Source organism: Drosophila elegans, unplaced genomic scaffold (genome assembly GCF_018152505.1).
Source record: "Drosophila elegans isolate 14027-0461.03 unplaced genomic scaffold, ASM1815250v1 contig_520, whole genome shotgun sequence".
NCBI lineage: Eukaryota > Metazoa > Arthropoda > Insecta > Diptera > Drosophilidae > Drosophila > Drosophila elegans.
The window spans coordinates 889306-909307 of NW_024545903.1; the positions used below are offsets into that span (position 1 = coordinate 889306).

At 36.8% G+C, this 20002-nt stretch overlaps 4 protein-coding genes across 4 annotated transcripts; all 4 read left to right on the forward strand.

Moving 5' to 3' along the window:
• The first annotated feature begins 6546 nt into the window (after window positions 1-6546).
• On the forward strand, window positions 6547-7781 carry LOC108135377 (putative gustatory receptor 59d). Its single transcript, XM_017256068.1, has 2 exons — window positions 6547-7566; window positions 7629-7781. The coding sequence occupies exons 1-2, from the start codon at window positions 6547-6549 to the stop codon at window positions 7779-7781; spliced, it is 1173 nt and encodes a 390-aa protein (XP_017111557.1).
• A 755-nt stretch (window positions 7782-8536) lies between these two features.
• Window positions 8537-9775, forward strand: LOC108135376 (putative gustatory receptor 59c). The gene is made up of 2 exons (XM_017256067.1): window positions 8537-9565; window positions 9623-9775. The coding sequence occupies exons 1-2, from the start codon at window positions 8537-8539 to the stop codon at window positions 9773-9775; spliced, it is 1182 nt and encodes a 393-aa protein (XP_017111556.1).
• Window positions 9776-11675: 1900 nt separating this feature from the next.
• LOC108135375 lies at window positions 11676-12218 on the forward strand. The gene is made up of 2 exons (XM_017256066.2): window positions 11676-11741; window positions 11799-12218. The coding sequence occupies exons 1-2, from the start codon at window positions 11731-11733 to the stop codon at window positions 12022-12024; spliced, it is 237 nt and encodes a 78-aa protein (XP_017111555.1). The 5' UTR covers window positions 11676-11730; the 3' UTR covers window positions 12025-12218.
• A 1559-nt stretch (window positions 12219-13777) lies between these two features.
• Window positions 13778-14411, forward strand: LOC108135366 (probable 60S ribosomal protein L37-B). Its single transcript, XM_017256057.2, has one exon. It carries the CDS (start codon window positions 14086-14088, stop codon window positions 14353-14355), a length of 270 nt encoding a protein of 89 aa, XP_017111546.2. The 5' UTR covers window positions 13778-14085; the 3' UTR covers window positions 14356-14411.
• Window positions 14412-20002: the final 5591 nt, after the last annotated feature.

Genomic DNA, 20002 nt, shown 5'->3' on the forward strand with positions numbered 1-20002 from the left:
TTTTTTTATTGGCGATAGTTGGGGGGAGAAGTGGTATTCCTAAGGAACTTAATCAGGCACACGGCCACAAAGCGAATAACAGTCAGAAATGCAATTCATTCCGCTATATTCTGCCGAGTCATTCTTGGATAATTAGCATGTAATTAAAACGAATACGCCCCTTGGGTGGGAAAAACAGGGAGGAATTCGCTAATGATGATGAAATAACAGTCGGCTAATGCATATAAATTCAAGGTTTTTGCAAAATACATAAACAATGTATTACTTTGTTAAAATTTTACAATTAATACATTTAAACTTAAAATATTAATATGTAGGTACTTATTTTCTGTATTATATGTAATCGCAGAATATAGGGATATACCTATAATATTAATACTTATAGGAACATTGTACTATAATTCATTTTGAAGAACTATACTAGTCCAACTTAGTTCACATAAAAACTGAAAAACATTTGAGACATAACGAAACTCCTTAATTACCTTCTGAGTAGAAACTCCAATCTCCAGTCAATGATTAACTAAAGAAATCTATCCAGCCCCAGACCTCTGTGTCCATTCATTTACCTGTTCTAATGAATTAGCAAACCCAATTCAAACAAGGCACAAAAAAAACTCAGGGAAATAAGCCGGCAAAAGGAGTGTGAAGGAAGCGAAGGTAAATGGAAAGTCATTATGATACACATTTGGCCTAATGAGATTTTTTATGGTGATGCCAAAGGTGGCGGTCGAGGGGTGAGGGACGGCCACACGCAAACGTCTTCCTAATTATTCACAATGAACGAATACGCCAGCGGAAAGGTGCGGGGGGTGCGAGAGCATTTTGACACCTTTATGGCTCAATAAATTGGACCAAAGGCAAAGAACTCCAAACACGCCAGTTCATTAGAAACTCACACGGGGGACTTTGATATCGTCTCTGATTACGTTTAAGATGTCGAGGCCACTCGTAGCTCATTCCCATATCACTGCGCACAAAGAAAAAATATGTCTCCAGTGCTGATCATCAGTTTAGTATTTTCTAGTGCCAAATATATGCTTCAACTTTATATTTTCTAGTGCCAAATGTTCTTCAACTTTATATTCAGTATTGGCGTTTGCATATCGATGTGTTTACTAAATATTGCCTATTGCAACTATTTAACACTATTTAGATATTCTTAGTAAACTCTAAACTTGTTACTGTGCTTTCTGAAAATCAAATAATATTATATTTACAAAGACGTTTAACTTAAGTTTTGGTTTTCAGCATTAGTGATTTAAAAATCATTCTTAAATTTCAGTAAACCAAAAATAGCTCCCATAGTATTTTTATTGAATCAAATATATTTTTAAAGGTTTTCTAAAATCGTATATGCTTTTTCTTTGTGTACGCATACTGGAAATGTGGGCACGTGAAGTTTACAATTACCCAAGCAATGGACTCGTTAGTGCTCGGATAGTGTGTGTTATGGTAAAAGCAACGACCAGACTGAGGACCTCCTGCCCCAAAGTGGTGGGGGATCTGGGACACTTGGACCCGCCAATGCCGATCCCGATGTCGACGTTGTCGACTGCTTATGAATAATGTTTTCATTTTCAGCCCGGCAAATTTGCCAGCGTTTCCTTGGCCCGCGCCTTCGTCCTCGGCACGCAATTGCATGTTAAGTGCATATGATTCCCGGACTGGTTCCACTTGGCAAAAGCACACTCGGCCCTCAGTCAGCCACGACTAATATGCGAAAATTATGGGTTGTAATGTAAGAGGCACTTTTGCTTCATTTTTTTAATGACATCCAACAAACGCGACATGTTCTCCTTCACTAGAGTGCTGTGGATTGGCGGTGGTCCTGGGCTCAAGTGATTAGCACCGCGGGCCCAGGACAAACATTAAAAACTGTCATCATTTATATTAATTAATGGCGACCGCACTTAAGTTGCAGGGAGTAAAACTTTCGAAATGACTTTAGAAACTTAACGCTAATAGGACAAGGCTAGAAAGTTTTACAAATTGCATTTACAAAAACATTTTAATGCGAATGAGATTGTTAGTTTTAATTTGGTTCCTTGAAATTACGTTTTGTAATTAAAATCTATTACTTTATTTTATTTGTGAGGTATTAAATTAGTAAAATTGAAAGAATAACTATTTACCGATTCACTGCACCATTTTTGTCATTAAATAATATTTTAAAATTGGTTTTATTTTTTGTTGACAAAATAATACAAATTTTTTTGATTGAAAAACTTTGGCAAGCCGAAATTTAAATACCCTTGAAGCTATTACAAAAGTTAATTATCAAGAAAACGACAATATTTCGATTTTAATGAATATGTAAGTAAAAATTCATACTTTAACTTTAAATTTGAAAACCATGGTCAACGATTGAAACTAACGATAGATATTCTTTAGCCTGCTTACTTTTAAATAATTTTAGATAATAACAATTAAATATTCATTTTATTGATAAAGCTCTAACAATCTGACGACTAAGGGTTCTGTTTCGTTGTGTTAATGTATAAGTACAATTTTATATTTGTACTTAAGAAAGTTTGATCATTTTTGGCCAATCGATTTTGATCGCTTTTTCAAATATGTGCATTTTTATATGATACAGAATTCCATCTATGTTCTGTACAACATAATGCTTAATCAATTTCTATGTCGGCTTGCATTTCCATCGAATGAAAAGTGCATTTTCCTATGACATGCAAAGCCCCAAAGTATGCAACAGTTTCTGACTGAGTGCGGCATTGGATTTTCATACAATCAGAAACCATTTTTAACACATCCGCTTCCGCTTTTGCATGGTGGTTTGCATTTTTGAGTTAAAAGCGTGCGCTTTTTTTCCAATTTGATTTGTCGCCTAAATTCACAACATTTTTGACACCCGTCGGTCGCTAAAATTCCGCTGCAGTTGTCGTTTTTGTTGCAGCATGGCATTTGACAGGATGACAAATGCAATAGTACACAAATTCATTCGTTTCTCGACCATAACAAATTTAAATTAAGTTGTGAAAATGCCCTGTGTTGGGTGAATATTAAAGTGCATTTTGTAAGTGGAACTTGCATTTTGGATGGGATGCATCCAGTAACCTAGCCGCGCTAAAGAAACTCTCGAGACATTCGACGGCATCAGCCGCAGATGATGGCCTGAGGGCCTTCCTCTCGCCCTCTTCTGCTGTTTAATATGCACTTCTTAACGTCGAAGTTTCAGTTTCATCCGCAGCTGCACTTAAAAAATAGATAACGATAAAGTTAATACTTGTATAAGAATAGGTATTTTACTTTGCTTAGCTAATGAAGAACAAAAACTAAAAACCAATTTAAGCAAATAATGAAATCAAAGGAAAAAGGGAACTTCAATTAGCAAAATAAAAAACGTTTACAAAATACAAGCAGTTTAATAAATAAATAAAAATAAATATGTTGAAATTAGAACTTTTTTCTCAATGTAGCCATGTAAGGCTTTTACAGGCTCATACCTAGACTTCCTTCCCTCGAACACGTATCCGAGCCTTTCACTAAGAATAAGTGTTGAGCAAACATTCTGCGGCCATGGAAGTTCGCCTCTGCCACATCAGCTCATCGCCACCATCTTTGTCCTCTCGAAACAGGGCCATGTTTGTCAAGCCATGAGCTGCGGAATCTCACTGCAAACAAGAATGCAGTACAAGATGTTTAACACTTTGCCCACATCCTTGCCCAGTGGGTAGGTTATGGGGTTGGCTGATGAGTAGGATAGGGAAACCGGGTGGCCACGAATGACAAAAATACATTGATAAATAAATAGCAAACAATTTACCTTTATATTTATGCACTAGGAGGTGAGTGTTTTAAATTAATTTTGAAAATAAGTGGCTTGTGTAAAATGCTTTTATTAGATTACTTTACAAAAATATTATTACCTTCAAGAGGCAAGCGCGTAAAATAGTTCAGTTAAGTGATTAAATGTTATTTTATAACTATCTAAGGTCCAGCAGAGGTTTAAGACATTCTATTTGTTACCCTATATAGACTCTGCAAGTGCCGATAAAATAACCGTTAGAATTTTAAACGTTTGGCTTCCCATAAAAGCCATAAAAAACACTTAGTAAATTAGTTGATTGATTTCGTTGACAACCCTTTACTGACAGACATCAGTACATCAATCGAAATTAACGTAGAATAAGGGCAATTTCTAACGACGAAACTTAGTGCTCCACGATAGCTGACTGGGTCAAATGGTGTTTTAATACACACTACTCGTAGAGTAAAAAGGTTTTGCTTAATAAACAGCATTTGATTTTCGTGAACAAACAACAGGTAAAAATTGAGAACGACAGCAGGCGAGCTAACTTTTAAGAACGAAAAGGTATGCGTTTTCGATTTCGTTCGATTTTTGTGAACGAACGTATAAAAATTGAGACCAACAAATTATTGTTTGAAAATCAAGAAAAATGTTCTGAGCTATAAAAGTATAAAGTTATAAAAGTGTAAAGTTATAAAAGTATAAAGTCATAAAAGTATAAAATTACAAAAGTATAAAGTTATACAAGTATAAAGCGTTGGAGGTCATTTGATTTAGTAATACGATAAAAAATGATTATATTGATATCTTGTCGTTTTTAGAGATCAAGATGCATATTAAGGACAGCGTAAATGTAAATCTATTTAAGAGCTTTTTTGTCTTGAACCTGCTGTTCAGTATTCCACAATGGTCAGCCTCGTGAAATTGTGTCTGCAGACCTCATATTATTTCGGACGTTTTACTGGATTGCTGAACTTCGAAGTCGATTTCCAAACGGGTCAAAGTCGAGTCACCAAACGAGCCACAATATATGCAGCTTCAGCCCACATATTAACGATTATCGTAATATGTTTTCAAATATCAAAAGCACATGAAGTAGCCAATATGTCGAGAAAGGAAATCTCTCTTCAGGAAACTTTGCATATAATTAAAGGCTGTGTTCGAGCAGTGTGCATTTTGTTGACTGTAGTCAAGACTTGGACTCAACGTCGATCGTTTATGAGACTGTTTAACTCGATCAACGGCCTTTATCGGCGCAATCCAGAGATAATACAGTGCTGTCAAAGAAGTATCGTAAGCAAGTGCTTTTGCGCCACAATATCTCTGACTGTTCAAGTAATCTTGATACTAGTGATAGTCCCAAAACAGTCATATTTTTTTAAGGCATTCAGCGTTTGGTCTGTTTTAAGCTTAACAGCCTTAGCATACGGAATCATCACGCAGTATTTTATAGCCATCGCAATAATAAGGGGACGATACATTCTCTTAAACAAGAAGCTGAGATCGATTTTGCTCGAAACTAAATTACTTATCCCCAACCAAAGTGGGCTCTTTGTGACCAAATGTTGCTATCTGGCAGATGAATTGGAAAAAATTGCTCGAACACAATCAAATTTACAAGCGCTAATTGACCGTTTATCGAAAGCCTACCAAGTTCAGATTATTTGCATGGTCGTCAGCTCCTATCTTAATTTGGTGTCTAGCTCATACATCATTTTCAGTCTCAACAAACTTAATGCTCTGAAAGAGCAGTGGTCGTCATTCGCTATTATCGGGACCATAGTTTATGTAGTAGCTTACTACCTTGACTGCTGGCTTAGCTTGTTCAACGTTTTTTACCTATTAGACGCCTATGATGACACAGTCGAATTGCTGAATCAACGAACGCTTTTTCAGCCAGGATTTGATCAAAGATTGGAGACAGTTGTGAGTTTTCTAGAACCCTAATTATTATTTAATAAATTTCTAAAAATTGTTTAAAATATTTGCAGTTCGAGGCGTTTATTCTGAACCTGGTCCGAGATCCTTTGAAGCTTAAGCCTGTTGGCTTAATAGAAATCGATCGTTTTGCATTATTTACCATGGCAAACTCTCTATTAACGCACTCAATTCTTCTGATTCAATATGATATGCAACATTTTTAACATTTTCCACTCAGAGCTAATGGGATTGCGATTGTGCAAAAAAAAACGACGGTCTGGACAACAGGGACGAAGTCCAAAATACCCAAGCAGAAACTTATCATTTAAATAATATTTGTATTCATAAGTATATAATCAAAACACTTAAAACATCTGATGTTTTTAAGAAGGTTTGTGTAAAAGTTATTTTGAAAGCCCAATCTCAGCCTAGTCCCACATTAGTTTAATTATACCTTATCACACCGCTTTGATTACTGTGAACAACTAGGAACAACGTTTTTTGTTATTGTTTAGTAACTCTGAATATAAGGAGAAGAAAAAAAATCCTTTTTATAAACAAACACAAAGAAAAGCTTTAATAAACTAGTCATAAGATTTAGTGATCCGATAAGTAGGAACGCTATAGTCGAGTGCCACGACAATCCGATACCCTCAGCTGACCAATTTCAAAACAAATGTACTCCCGAAAACAATCAATTTGAAGGAATGCAATATACCCTTTTACTCTACGAGTAACGGAAATGAAAATGAAATTATTGACTTCACAAACTTATCACTCTTACATTAGAGTCAGCTCTATGGAAATCCTTATTAGACATTTTGCTTTCTGTCGCTTCCTTTCAGTAGTTCGCAATGGTCGACTTAGTCAAATGGTGTCTGTTTGTTTCGTATTATTACGGACGTTTCACTGGCGTGTTAAACTTTGAAATCGATTTCAAAACGGGTAGAACGCGAGTCACCAGAAATGCTACAATATGCTCAGCCTTTTCCCACCTATTAATGTTCATAATTCTGGGAATTCAGATGGCAAATGCCCGTGTAATGGGCAAGCTGTGGGCAACGACAAACTCTCTTCACAAAAATATGTTTATGATTATGTCGTGCGTTCGTGTGATTTGTGTTCTGCTGTCCCTAGTTAGTCGTTGGTCTCAACGTGGCACGTTTATGAAGCTCTTCTACTCGATCCACTGCCTTTACCAGCTGAATCCTGAGATAATAAACTATTGCCGTAGGAGCATTGTGAGCAAATGCATCTGCGCCACAATGTCCGAAACTCTGCAGATTATCATGGTTCTAGTTCTAACATCAAACCAACTAACTATTTCCCTGGCATTTAGCATTTGGTCCATATTGAGCTTGACATCAATAATTAATGTGATCATAACACAGTACTTTACAGCCATGGCAATTATAAGAGCTCGCTACAGACTTTTGAATTCGGAGCTCCGGACGATTCTAGCTAAGACTCAAGCACTAATTCCGAACAAAAGTGGTGTCTTTGTGACCAAATGTTGCTATTTGGCTGACGAGTTGGAAGAACTGGCTCGAACCCAATCCAGTTTGCAAAACCTCATTGAATGTTTATCGAGGTCTTATCGAGTTCAAGTCATATGCTTGATGGTCACCTACTATCTAAACTTGGTGACGAATTCTTACTTACTGTTTAGTATCAACAAATACAGATCGTTAACAGAGCATTGGCCAAACATTGTCAAAGCTTGCGGCCTTGCTTACTTAGTATTTTACTACCTTGATTGCTGGCTTAACTCGCATAATGTTTTCTACCTCATGGACACCCACGATGACATAGTTAAATTGCTGAATCAACGGACTCTCTTTCAGCCAGGCTTGGACCAAAGATTAGAAACAGTTGTGAGTGGTCGAGAATCCTTGAAACTAACAAGCGCCGTTTAATTTGTTCAAACTACTTGCAGTTCGAGACTTTTATTCTGAACCTGGCTCATAACCCGTTTAAGCTAAGTTTCTTTGGCTTATTTGAAATCGACCGTGCATCATCGTTCGCTGTGGGCAACTCACTTCTAACACACTCAATTCTTCTGATTCAATATGATGTGGAACATTTTTAAAATGTAGATAATCAAAAATAAAATGAAAAATATTATTTTGTTTAAATAATATGTATTCAACTATAAAATATGCAATTTCGTCTACAACTTTACTTTAACTACTAATCGGAACAAGCCGGATTTGACGATTGTATTATATACAATTGGAGCAGTCGGGAAAAAGTGTTTTTAGATATTATAACTCTGCTGATTATTAATTTTTTTTTTGGTTCTTCGATATATAACAATGGTTTATTATTTTAAAGTTACGGTCTAGCCATGTCCGTCTATCCGTCCGTTTCTACGCAAACTAGTCTTTCAGACTTATAGATATCTGCTTAAAATTAATTTGTTAAATGAAAGGAAAAGTTTAGTATTTGTATTTAATTTTAAAAGATTTAAAATAATTACCACTTTTATTTAAAAACTCAAAGTTTTTATGTATGTTTTCTTTTACTTTGATATAGCTTGCTTTTATTTTATTTTACTATTTTTTATTTTTGGCCTATTTTTAAAAACCGTGGCCACACTGTTTGCCGAACCAGTATAATTTCAAAAGGCGATATATGCTGGAGTCGTATATATATTTTGAAAATGGTTGAAAAAGTAACGTATTTGATAAGTGAGGCCCTCGCATGTGGCTTTCCTTCTTGTTTCTATCGCCATCAATCACCGGCTTATTAACTTATCCCCATAGAATTAATCATATTGATGGTATTGCGTAAGCGCTCATCACAGAGTTCGCGCTAATTCTGATGAGGATTCAGTATTGAAACATGGTTAATGCGGTGCAGGCGATTCTGCGCTTAGCGTATTGTTATGGTCTTGCGGTTGGAGTAATGAACTTCGAAGTGGATTGGCCGACCGGAAAAGCTATAGCCACTCGACGAGTCACGATATTCTCAGCGGTGCATAATATAGGTCTAATCACGCTGCTTAGTGTGCTCGGCCTTAGCAATAACAACTGGAAATCGACTTTGGATAACGCTCGGCTTTTGCATGAGTACTTTTTCCTGCTAATGACGGTGGTGCGGAATTTGGCCGTGATGCTATCTATGATCACCCGATGGATCCAGCGTTCCAAAATCCTCAGGCTGTGGAATCAAATAATTGAATTAGTTCGGGAAAGACCCTCGGTGGTTCTTCGCTATCGTCGGCATATTATTATAAAATTTGTATTCTGTGTTCTTTCTGACTCCATGCACATGATTTTGGACATAAGTGCTCAACGTAAAAATCTCACTTTCGGCTTGTGTGTAAGCCTACTTGTGGGAGCCCTCTTTACCACCATATTCAACATGATCGTGGTTCAGTATTATATCGCCATACTGCAAATTCTTGGGCTCTATAATATTCTTGAAGAAGATTTACGGCACTTAATTGGTGAAGCTGAAACTATTTGTCTTACTCGCAAACGTGGCGGAGGAGTTTTCGCAACAAAATGTTGCTTCTTAGCAGATCAACTAGATCAGTTAGCCGAAAGACATTCTAAATTGAAGGACACACTTGGCGAAATGTCGGAGATTTTCCAAATACAGAGCTTAAGCATGAGCATGGTTTACTATCTTTCCTCGGTGGGCTCCATATACTTCACTTTCTGTTCGATTTTGTACAACACAACAGGATTTGGTTCCACATATTGGGGACTTCTGCTCATTGCTTTGTCGACAATATTCTTTTACGCGGATAATTGGATAACGCTAAATATTGGATTTGATATTTGCGATCAGGAAAATGAGGTAACCAGGGTTTTGGCAGAGCGAACTTTATTCAGCCAGGAATTGGATACAAGACTAGAGACAGCCGTAAGTTAAGCTTAATACTTATGGAATATATTTTCACCTATATTTTATACTTTATAGTTTGAGAACTTCCAATTGCAGTTGGCCCGCGATCCCTACGAATTCTATGTTTTGGGACTCTTTAAAGTGGAACGCAGTCAATTAATGGCCATGGCCAACTCAATTTTAATTCATTCTATTATGCTGGTTCAATCGGAGCTAAAGAATAACTGAACTGAGTTCTTTGTGAAGTTTTACCCGTTACTTGTAGAATAAAAGAAGGTTGAAGGAAACGTTTCCGACCCTATAATGTATATATATTTTGATCAGGGTCAATAGCCGAGTCGTTCTAGTCATGTGCGTCTGTCTGAACGTCGAGATCTCGGAACCTATAAAAGCTAGAGATTTGGAATTTCGCATGCAGATTTTAGTATTTTAAAGTTTATTTAAAAAGCGCAAGTTAGTTTCAAAACGGAGCCATGCCTACTAAACACGTCTGTCACGTCACTCTGATACATGTTAGACCTTAGCTGTTGTTTTCTGTGTTTGTGTTTTGGTCATATCTATCGATAGACACACAAATTTTTACTTTCGAAGTTAGTTCTCTGCCGATGCTCTGCCGTTTTTCTGCCGCCCCCTGCCGCTGCTCTGCCGGTTGTAGAAGATGAAAGAGAAAAAGAACAATAGAACTGTTAGCGGGAGGTTGGCTAGGTAGTTCGACAGATGACACCACCTAGACTCTGACTGTTTTGTGGGGGAATATTTATTTTGTTTAATTTGTTAGCTGAGTAACGGATATTAATAGTCGGAAAATCCGACTATAGCGTTTTTTCTTGTTTATAATGTAAAACAATAGTTTTAAATTAAAATAGTTTTTTACACTAGACAACTTTAATAGTTCTGTTGTAAATTAAAATAAAAAATCTCAAGATAAAATAATGTACCTAAAAAAATCTGATATGGAAAAAAACATATATGAAATGTAAATAATATTACAAAAGTGCAAAAAAGATCAACACAAACTCAACTAAATTATCAAGGAGAAGTAGCGAAAACAAGCGAAGAATAGGAAAGTATGTTTAGACCAACAACAAACTATTGAGTTCCAAAGGCATGTGTATTGGACCGTAGAAAACCGATAATGGCCTTTTCATGCACTGCCGGAGGAATATGCCAGTTGGTAATGGAAATTGCCTGGCCGGGATTCCTTTGTACTGCCAATTGCCAGGCATTTATAAACTTGGTCCTGTCTTGTTGCTGCAAAACTCCCGACGCCGTCGAGCGACAGTGACAAATCCAGCGACAGCTCCAATACTTTGCCGCAATTCGAGCAATATAAACGAGCTTCCATTCAATTTGCCCCTCGCCATCAGTTCGCTTAGCATAAGTCGCAATTTAATCCCTCACCGACATCCAACAACAGGCCACGACATTGCACTGCCAGCATCCGGAGAATCGGAATCGGAGGAGCAGACATGCTGCCGGTCGGACGGGCAGACAACAGACAGACAAACGAACGGATGGAACCGGAGACATTTTAGCATAATGCATTGCCACTGGGTTACGACTGCTCCCCGTCGTTATCCTGCGACACACAATCCGGCACTTGGATCGAGGGGATGACTCGGATTGGTTGGGCTAACAATGCAACATTTTTAACTTCAATAGAGTTTATCGATTGTCAAAGAATCACACTGCCATGTTGCATTGACAGGAGTTCTTCAGAGGGATATCGAATAATGGATGGGGATTACCATTTCTTTTGGCTATGAAATAACGCATCTTGTTATAACAATAACGTTCATTTTTATTAGTCTCCCTTAGTTAGCAGGTAATTGATTTATTGTATTTAAAGTATCTGAAATTTGTTTTTCTCAGGTCATCCTCAGTGACATAACAACAAAATAAACAAAGTTCAATTTATGAACAAATTAATTTTTTTTATACTATTGTATATTCATAGCAAATACTACTCAGACCCCACCAAATTATTTAACTTCACTTGTCTTCTTTTACCAATATAAAATTTATAAATGAAAATTACTAAATTATAAAAGCTTATAGATGTTTAATTCTGTTGGCCAAATCACTCATTAATGTTTACCGGTGCACAACCGATAGGAATTAATATCTTTAGTTACCATTGAACAAACTGTCAATACAAATATAACAACAATATATACGTAAAAATGTCCCACTTGTAAGATTGTCAGAACTTATTAGAAGGCCAACACCTTAACACCAACCTCTTTTTTAGACTCGCTCAAAAAATTGATTGCCAATGCGGCGGGGATAATGGCCCAATCGATTCGGTTGTGAAGCCGATTTCTCAGGAATTGAGGTGTATGCAAAAGTACATCAGAAAGGTGAGGCACCAGCAGATAGTCGAGCTTTTCCAAAGGGAGTCCGAGATGTACATGGACGAATTGAGATCTCGAAATCTATCTCTTTGGCACAAAGATGGTTTTCTGAACTGCAAATGAACTCTTGGATTCCTTGAACAGTTTTCCTTTAATACTGGAAATTTTGCTTTATACAAAAACGTTTTCAATTTAAGTGTTTCCAAAATATTTCTTATGCGTGCTAAAAAAGCAACAAAACTAAAAATATACCAAAAGTGGATGACGAAGCTGTTATAAAAAAACTGTTCATGCATATTTATTAGCTCTGTTTTAAAGCTTTTTGGGTCATAAAGTAAAAAAACATTTTTCTTAAAATTTGTTAGAATAAATTATATAAAAAGTATGAATAAATGCTGTAATCTTTGTGCTGGACTTCTTTGAAGATAACTAAAGCAGACGAAAACACTCTGTCCGCTCGCAGAAATCAGTATCCCAGCACATCCCAGCTAACACAATTCCCGCCAAACCATAACTTAACTCGATATGCAAAGGACCAAAATGGCGAAGGTTTCACCAGATAGCCTCAAAAATTCATAGGATATCCCACAGCAGCAGCCGCGATGGCACAAAAAAATGAGAATTAAATTGAATTTTCAAACGCCACGCACATAAATCCAAATGCCAAGGCAAACGAAAATGCAGTCGAAAAAGAAAAATTTGTAGTTTACTTTTGCCGCAGGCCACAGCGGCAGCAAAATGTTGCTCAAACATATCATAAATATTTGATTTTTGTTCGTTTTTACAAGGTCTCTGCGATTTTGACTCCGTCTCAGCGAATGTGAGTCTGGTTCGTGGAGAGAAAATTGATAAGTTTGCAATGATTTTGATCGGAGATTGATATAATTTGCGCGCAATTTCGCAGCAATTGGCAAATGTTGTGCACGTGGTAGTGACGTTTCGTTTTCCCAAAGATTAAGTTAGCAAAGGGAAATGCAATCTGAAATCTTAAACTTTTTCTTTTTAAATGTCAAGTTTATCTTTAGGGGTAAGGGTAATGTTCTTTTATTGGATGATAGTTTAGCTTATAGATCTAAACAATAAAAACTTTATGTCAGCGAAAATATCAAAAATCAAATATCATTCAGCTTAATTTTAAACGAGTAAGGAGGCAAAACTTCTGCAAGACAACCGAAGTTGCAGATACACAAACATTAAATATTTTATAAAACGACTATATTTTGAGTTTATGCGTAAATAAATGATATAATTGCGTTTCAATTTAATAAAAATCAGAGTAATATTTTGTATAGCCTCTATGAAAACGATCACTCAATTTATATGAAAGTTTGCGAAAATCGGGAAAACTTTCCAAATAACGATCGACATATAATAAATTGTCCGAGCTAAGTATTTAGAAAATATCTGCGCTTTCGGTTTTAGGTGCTCGCGTTTTTGAAATATATTAAAGTTAACAGTGTGCTGTTAAGTGCACGATATCAACTGTTTTAAACTATCGAAAAGCAAGTTCTGAAGAAAGAGGATATAAATAAAAGATCTAATTTATTGTTTTTTATAACTGTTGCAAGCAAAAGCTAATAAAACCCTTTACTTTTTAAAAGTCTAGCAGTTTTAAAGCTCTCCGTAAAACTTTTTAAAAGTTTTGTTTCTTAAAATTAAAATGAGAAAACGATGTTTTTTCAGTTTTAAAATTACGTTTTTTATTTTTATTAATATTTTAAATTGCAGCAGCTGCCATAGGAACCGTTGAAATCAACAACAAACTTTAATCGATTTAAAATATATAACACTTTTGATATAGCTGCAAAGGTATTTAAACTTCGGCTTGTCCAAATTGTTTTCCTTTCTTATGTTATTAATAAATTGTTCCTTTTATACTAATCTTTATAGTTGGAATACAAAACATTGTAAAATTCCTTTATCCAAAAGAAATTTTATTGCCGCTTACTAATGCCAACTTCATACAAAGTAACGGGTTAACAATTACGATAGTAATAAAAGTCGAAACTTTTCAACACCCATCGATAACAAATTGAGAAAAATCGAAAGGTTTTTCCAAACGAGTGCACTGCACCTACCATCTCCAAAATCAGCCTTTTCGCTTGTCATTCTTTTCCGAAGCAGACGTTCCCAGAGACTTGAAAATTTTCTTATTTAATTTTTGGAAAACTCTACCGAAGAAGGATGACCAAGGGAACCACAAGCTTTGGCAAGCGCCACAACAAGACGCACACAATCTGCCGCCGCTGCGGGGATTCGTCGTATCACCTCCAGAAGTCGAAGTGTTCCCAATGCGGCTACCCCGCAGCCAAAACTCGCTCCTTTCGATGGTCCCGAAAGGCGAAGGGTCGCAAAGCCCAGGGAACAGGAAGGATGCGGTATCTGAAGAACTTACGCCGTCGTTTCCGCAATGGATTACGTGAAGGAGGTGCTTCGATGAAGAAGTCCAACTAAATCTAGATCTATCCCTATCCCAATAAAGAACCTAATGAAGGCACAGGCTCCGTAAAGTTTTCTCAAGTGTTTTAATTATGTTTTGAGGTTAGTTTATAATCGGCCATGGGATAGGTACATATTCCATGTGGCAACATAGGTCCCATTTAAGTACTTAAAATGTGTATTTTGTGTATGTACTTTGCATGTTGGGTGCCTTCGAATTTTGTGTTTGGTTTTTGGCATCCGAGAAATGCATTTTATGAATATTTTATGGCCTTTAATGTACAGACACACCTGCTACCGTCTGCATGTGTGTGTGTGTGTGCGTGTGTGTGTTTAGAGAGGAACATAAAAAGAAAGAGACAGGCGAAGCAACACCTTTTTATATGGCACAGCACATAAAGCTCGTGGCGGAAATCTGCTCACGCCCCAGGACAGTATTTCATCCCGACCTGGCCTAATCCGTCGTCGTGTGGATTTTGGCCGCAGATTCCTGAATCCTGCCATGAAATATTCCCCGGGATTGCCGTTGAAAAAGTTTCCGCTTGATTTATCTCTCTGGCGCAGCGACGAAACTTAAAGACTGGTGCGTGCAACAATTGCTCACCGCCCACTCATTAATTTTCGGCCAGGACCGACATCCGGTTGGTTGGCATATGGCATGTATAAATATATGAATTCATTATTATGCAACGACTGAATTTTTAAAATAATGATGTCTGCCTTCGTGCTGGAGATGGCGCTTTATTAATGCGACAGAAATGTCATGCATATCTCAAGTGCACTTCGAGTGGATTGATGGGACGGAAGAATAATGCGAGTTCAAAGCGAAAACAGAAATTTCTCGTTAACTTCAAGGCACTTTCTTAACCCAAATGATAGTTTTGAGTATTTCTGATAAATATTTGTACATAATAATTGCAGCATATAAAGTATAAATTTATGAAATGTTAAATAAATAGTAAAAACAATAATTCGATGACGAATGTTGTACTAAGACGTTTGAAACTAAATAATTAAATACACAGCCTTAACAAACAAGAATTATTCCTTTAGATTCCTTTCTTTACAAAACCTGCATACTAAAAAGTAATTAAGAGGAGGTACTTTGCCCAATTACATTTTTGTAATCAATTAATTTACTGGACCTTCTTTGCGAAATACTGTAGGAGTCATTGCCAAGAAGGAATGTAGGTCTTTTAGCTTACGAGTTTGCCATATTCGATGCAGATGCGCATTGGCTCAATCACTTTCCCCTGTTTCTGTTTTCAATTTCCATTCCATTTCATTTGCAAAGGCCGACCTCCGCGCCCATGTTCCCATTTTCCGCGATAAGGCATCGGAAGCTCTAATTGCATCTGATTGCAGCGACAGTTTTTCCTACCAACAGACAGCTACAGCGGCAACAAAAAGGAGGGGCGAAGGAGTTGTGGTACGGTTCTGAGTACTGAGTACCCGTACATCCGTTCCGTATCCGTTGATTTTCAATCCGCGTTATTTCTTCCTTGACTGTTTGCCTCGCTGGTCTTCTGCTCTGCTCACTCGTTGCACTGCTCATCCGGAGACAATCGTGAGCGAAATTTAAATGCTGCTGACTTTGCAGCTCACTGAATGACAACTATACAGCAACTCGGCAAAAAATAATGAAACGCAGCAAAAAATTTCGATTGAAAATGTTCAATCAACAAAATGGCACTTCTTGCTAACAAATTGCTGAAAGTGATTCTTAAAATATGGCACTAGTTAGCATTAACGGCTGTATTAAGATTAAGAACGTTGTTAAACCAATAAACATATATATTTAAATGGTTTATGTGTTTCTGAAAATATTTTAATAGTTTTAAGTTTCAGTCTGGGTTGATATTGGCAATATTAACGGAATAATCATATTTTCAGGGAATATGCAAAATCCGGTCTAGTGGTTATTTATCTTAAATGCCTTAACAAATTTTAAATGTATCTTTAATATATTTGTTTTCTCTGGTACTCTGCCACAAGCCTCCGAAAATCTATTTCAGCAAGTTGAACCAAAGCTAAAATTGTACTATTTCTACCTAGTACATTTTTCCCTCTCATATAAAAGCCATATTTTCATAAATTTTCCGGACACAGAAAACTATGCATGAAGGAGCCGAGATTGTAATGAGCTCATCAGGTTAGGCAAAACCACATTTTGTGGTATTTGTCGTGTTCTGCGGTTGGATTTGTTGATGCTGTTGCTGATGCTGATGCTCTTGCGTGTCGACATGGCATCAAAAATTGCAATTCCCGTGAATAAATACGATCTGAACCCAGGGGCTTTCCGGCTGCCAAATTCTGATATCGTGTGTGCAGAAACGTGAATTAAAATTCATTTTGGTGTGGACGGTAACATGACCGAGTTTAGTAGCGGAGAAACAATTGGCAATCCATACTCCAGACTGTAATCCCCTTCAATCTCAGCTGGATAAATATTAAATGGACGAGTTTGGACTCGAGACTCGACTTCGTTGCGGCTCAGCAAAATTCAAATGTTTGGCATAAAAAATGCATAAATTATGCAAACCATTTGAGAGGCAAACAAGGAGGAAAAATCGAAAATGCCTCAACATTTTTGCTACGGTCAAAGCTTTGCAAAATTGATGTTGGCCGGCCGAAAACTCCGACGACTGACCCAACTCGCAGTGTGTGTGTGTGTCTAAATGGACATCTGAGCAGAAAGGAGCAGAGGCGGGAAAGTCTCTTAACATGGCTTTTAAAACTGCTGTCGTATACTTGGTCCTGGTTACTGGGAAGTATAAAATATTCATGCGTTTTATATGTGGATACGAAAGGGGCGGGTGGGTAAGTTGCCAGGCCTATGTCACAATAAAAGTCAAGAAGCTTTTGCGTGCCGTAATTAATGTAAAGCCTCGTTTCTTTCCTATAATATACCCCGTTACCAGGATGGTGTTGTGACCAACTTTTGAGGAGTTTGCTTTTGGTAACGTCTACAATGTTTTATAAACATGCAATGCGTATTTAATTGATTAAAAAGCTGGTACAAGAGAAAGCAATTTGTTGTACAACTATTATTGTAATTCCTATCGGATTTGAGAAATGTTAAAATATCGAAAACATTAATCTATTCAATGCTTTTAGATTTCCATAAATAAGAGGTCATTTATATCTTGAATACAATTTTAATTCATTCAAAACATTAATCTTATACAATGTGTTTTCTTGTGACGATTCCAAAGCTTTAACTTAATTATTAACAAAGTCAAAATTAATTTGCATGTTAAAGCTTATTTAAGCTTATCATCGTTCACAACTCTTTTTTTACCATAATGGAAATTTAATATATAATATATGGTGTTACTCAGTCGTAACCAATTGTATACCCCCTAAATTTGTTTTCTTTTTGACATGCCTAATTAAAGATGTTATTTTTTGTACTTTTTTAAAATTAAAATAATTTGATACTTTTATTCCTGACCATTTTTGAAATTCAATATACTAGGTATTATACAAGTGCAAACCAACTATATACACCTTCAATTTGTTTTTTTTTTCTGATCTGCCCCATTGACAGTTGCGAGCCGCCAGAGGGCGCCTGTCAACCTTTCTCTATATATATGCAGTGTGTAATTGATTTTCTGTTTACGCACTGCCCCAAATTCGGGAGCAAATGGAAGTGGGCGTGGTCGGGCAGCTAAGTTGCCGAACCTGATGCTTCCGTTTACTTCTTGTTATTATATTTCATTTGACGTCAACTTTGTTGTGCTGCCTGATTCCAACATAACCCAACATCAGGAGAGACTTACAGAGATTTCAGATAAGGCTAGAAATATTAAATACCTAGTAAAATGTTCAAGTTCCAGAAGTTCAAAGGATTGATTTTTCTGAAATGGGCAAAAAAAAAGTAACAGAAATTTCCAAATTAAATTAATAAAAAAAAATCAGTTTTTGGATAAGATCTGGTTTATATACATAATAGAATATGAACTTAATACAAATAAGTATTACAGGTATTTGCTGAATGTAAAACTTCTTTAAGCTTTGTAAAATTTGAAGTTAAAATTCTCAACTTAAAAAAAATCCTGTATATGAACTTTAACTTTAAATTGAAGTATAAATATAAATACCTTAGTAACTTTCGAAACACTTTAATAGCGGTTTGCCTTTACAGAAGCTGGAAATTTGTTCCATTCTAGCTGATCCTGTTTTCCGGCTCTGTAATGGGTATGCCCAAAGTTTCCATTGCAACTTTTGCGATATTTCTGCTCAGTAGAGGGGAAGATGGTAGAGGCGGACTCCGAGCGACCGCTCCGAAAGGGGCAGGAAGTCCGGCGGGATGGAGGGCACATGCCAACACTTGTTTTCTGTTAAGTGATTTAGGCAAAACTTTTGCACCCTCTCCCCTCGATTTTGCCCCTGTCAGGGAGCGTGTGCCATTCGTGTTTGGCATTTTGGGCTTAGAAGTAGACGAGGGGCGCGTGATGGGTTCCTGCGATGGAGCTGCTACTGTTGCTGGTTCTTCTGTTGCGGTTCCGCCCTGGTTCGGTAATATTCTGAAATATCGGAAATGTTTTACAAAACTTTTGCGAAAGCGACGGCAGCAACAACAAATTGAACGAAAACCGTTTAAATGCTTGCCACATAATCGCCGTCAAGTGAAATTCATTTTCTTGACAAACAACATGAAGTTCAAAGGAACTTGGCCAAATCCCCGCTTTTGAGTTTCTCAAAGGAAATTGAAATTGTTAAATGTGTGCGGGAAACTAGAAAAACTGTCAAACTGATTTAACGACTGTTACGGGTTGAAGGATTGCGAACCTCATGTTCCGGATTTTAGGATTGTTGATTTCCTCAAAATGAACAGGTTTGGATTGTAATACTTTTATGGTTTACAAAAATTAAATTTTAAAGATTCTTAGATTCATTTAGTAAACGTAACGATGGATGAGATATCTGTGACTACCCGAAACACTTTTTAAAAGAACACGGAGTTAGTTATAATCTGCGAAATCGAGTAAAAAATAAAGTATATTCTATACATTGTTCTTTCTAAGTTAATACTTAAAATTTTAGTTACTAAACACAATACACATAAGTTAAATATTTGAGAATAGCAAATGACACACAGTTTGTGCTAGTTTAACAAAAAAAATCGAAAGCTGTCTTCCAATTTGAATTATTGCAAGAAAAGTTTCCCAGACAGAACACCTTATTCTGTAGACAGCTATTTCCAGCCATGGCGAACCCACTTTGTATTCAATGCATACTTTTGACATCGTAATCGACATTACCTGCGCATATTTATCCCATCGGAATTCCACATAATATTCGATATATTCCCAGCATCTTTCCCGCCGAGGAGCCTGACAGGTTTACTTACTTTCCTGCTATCTGACAGCATTAAAACTGTCTCCTCGACTTGCCAGAAGAATTTGCCCGGCTAAAGTTTGTCTGGGTAACCATATTACACGGATAACACCCACAAAACACTAGCAACATCACCAGCAGCAACACGCGAGAAATGTTTCGTGACAAAGAATTCCAAGAGTTGAAAAAATAAAATAAGAACAGAACAGAGGCAACCCGAAAACGAAAGAAAATTGAGCCCGGGAAGAAAAACGTTTGAGAGACATAGTAAAGCGTGGCAAGTAGGAAACTTTGAAGTTTTATTAAAAATACACACCGC

What these genes read in the sequence shown, in the direction of transcription:
- LOC108135377 (XM_017256068.1), top strand. Translation starts at nt 6,547, where the DNA reads ATGGTCGACTTAGTCAAATGGTGTCTGTTTGTTTCGTATTATTACGGA. An exon ending in ACCAAAGATTAGAAACAGTT is followed by an intron (nt 7,567 to 7,628) that starts GTGAGTGGTCGA and finishes AACTACTTGCAG; the next exon opens with TTCGAGACTTTTATTCTGAA.
- LOC108135376 (XM_017256067.1), top strand. Translation starts at nt 8,537, where the DNA reads ATGGTTAATGCGGTGCAGGCGATTCTGCGCTTAGCGTATTGTTATGGT. An exon ending in ATACAAGACTAGAGACAGCC is followed by an intron (nt 9,566 to 9,622) that starts GTAAGTTAAGCT and finishes TATACTTTATAG; the next exon opens with TTTGAGAACTTCCAATTGCA.
- LOC108135366 (XM_017256057.2), top strand. Translation starts at nt 14,086, where the DNA reads ATGACCAAGGGAACCACAAGCTTTGGCAAGCGCCACAACAAGACGCAC.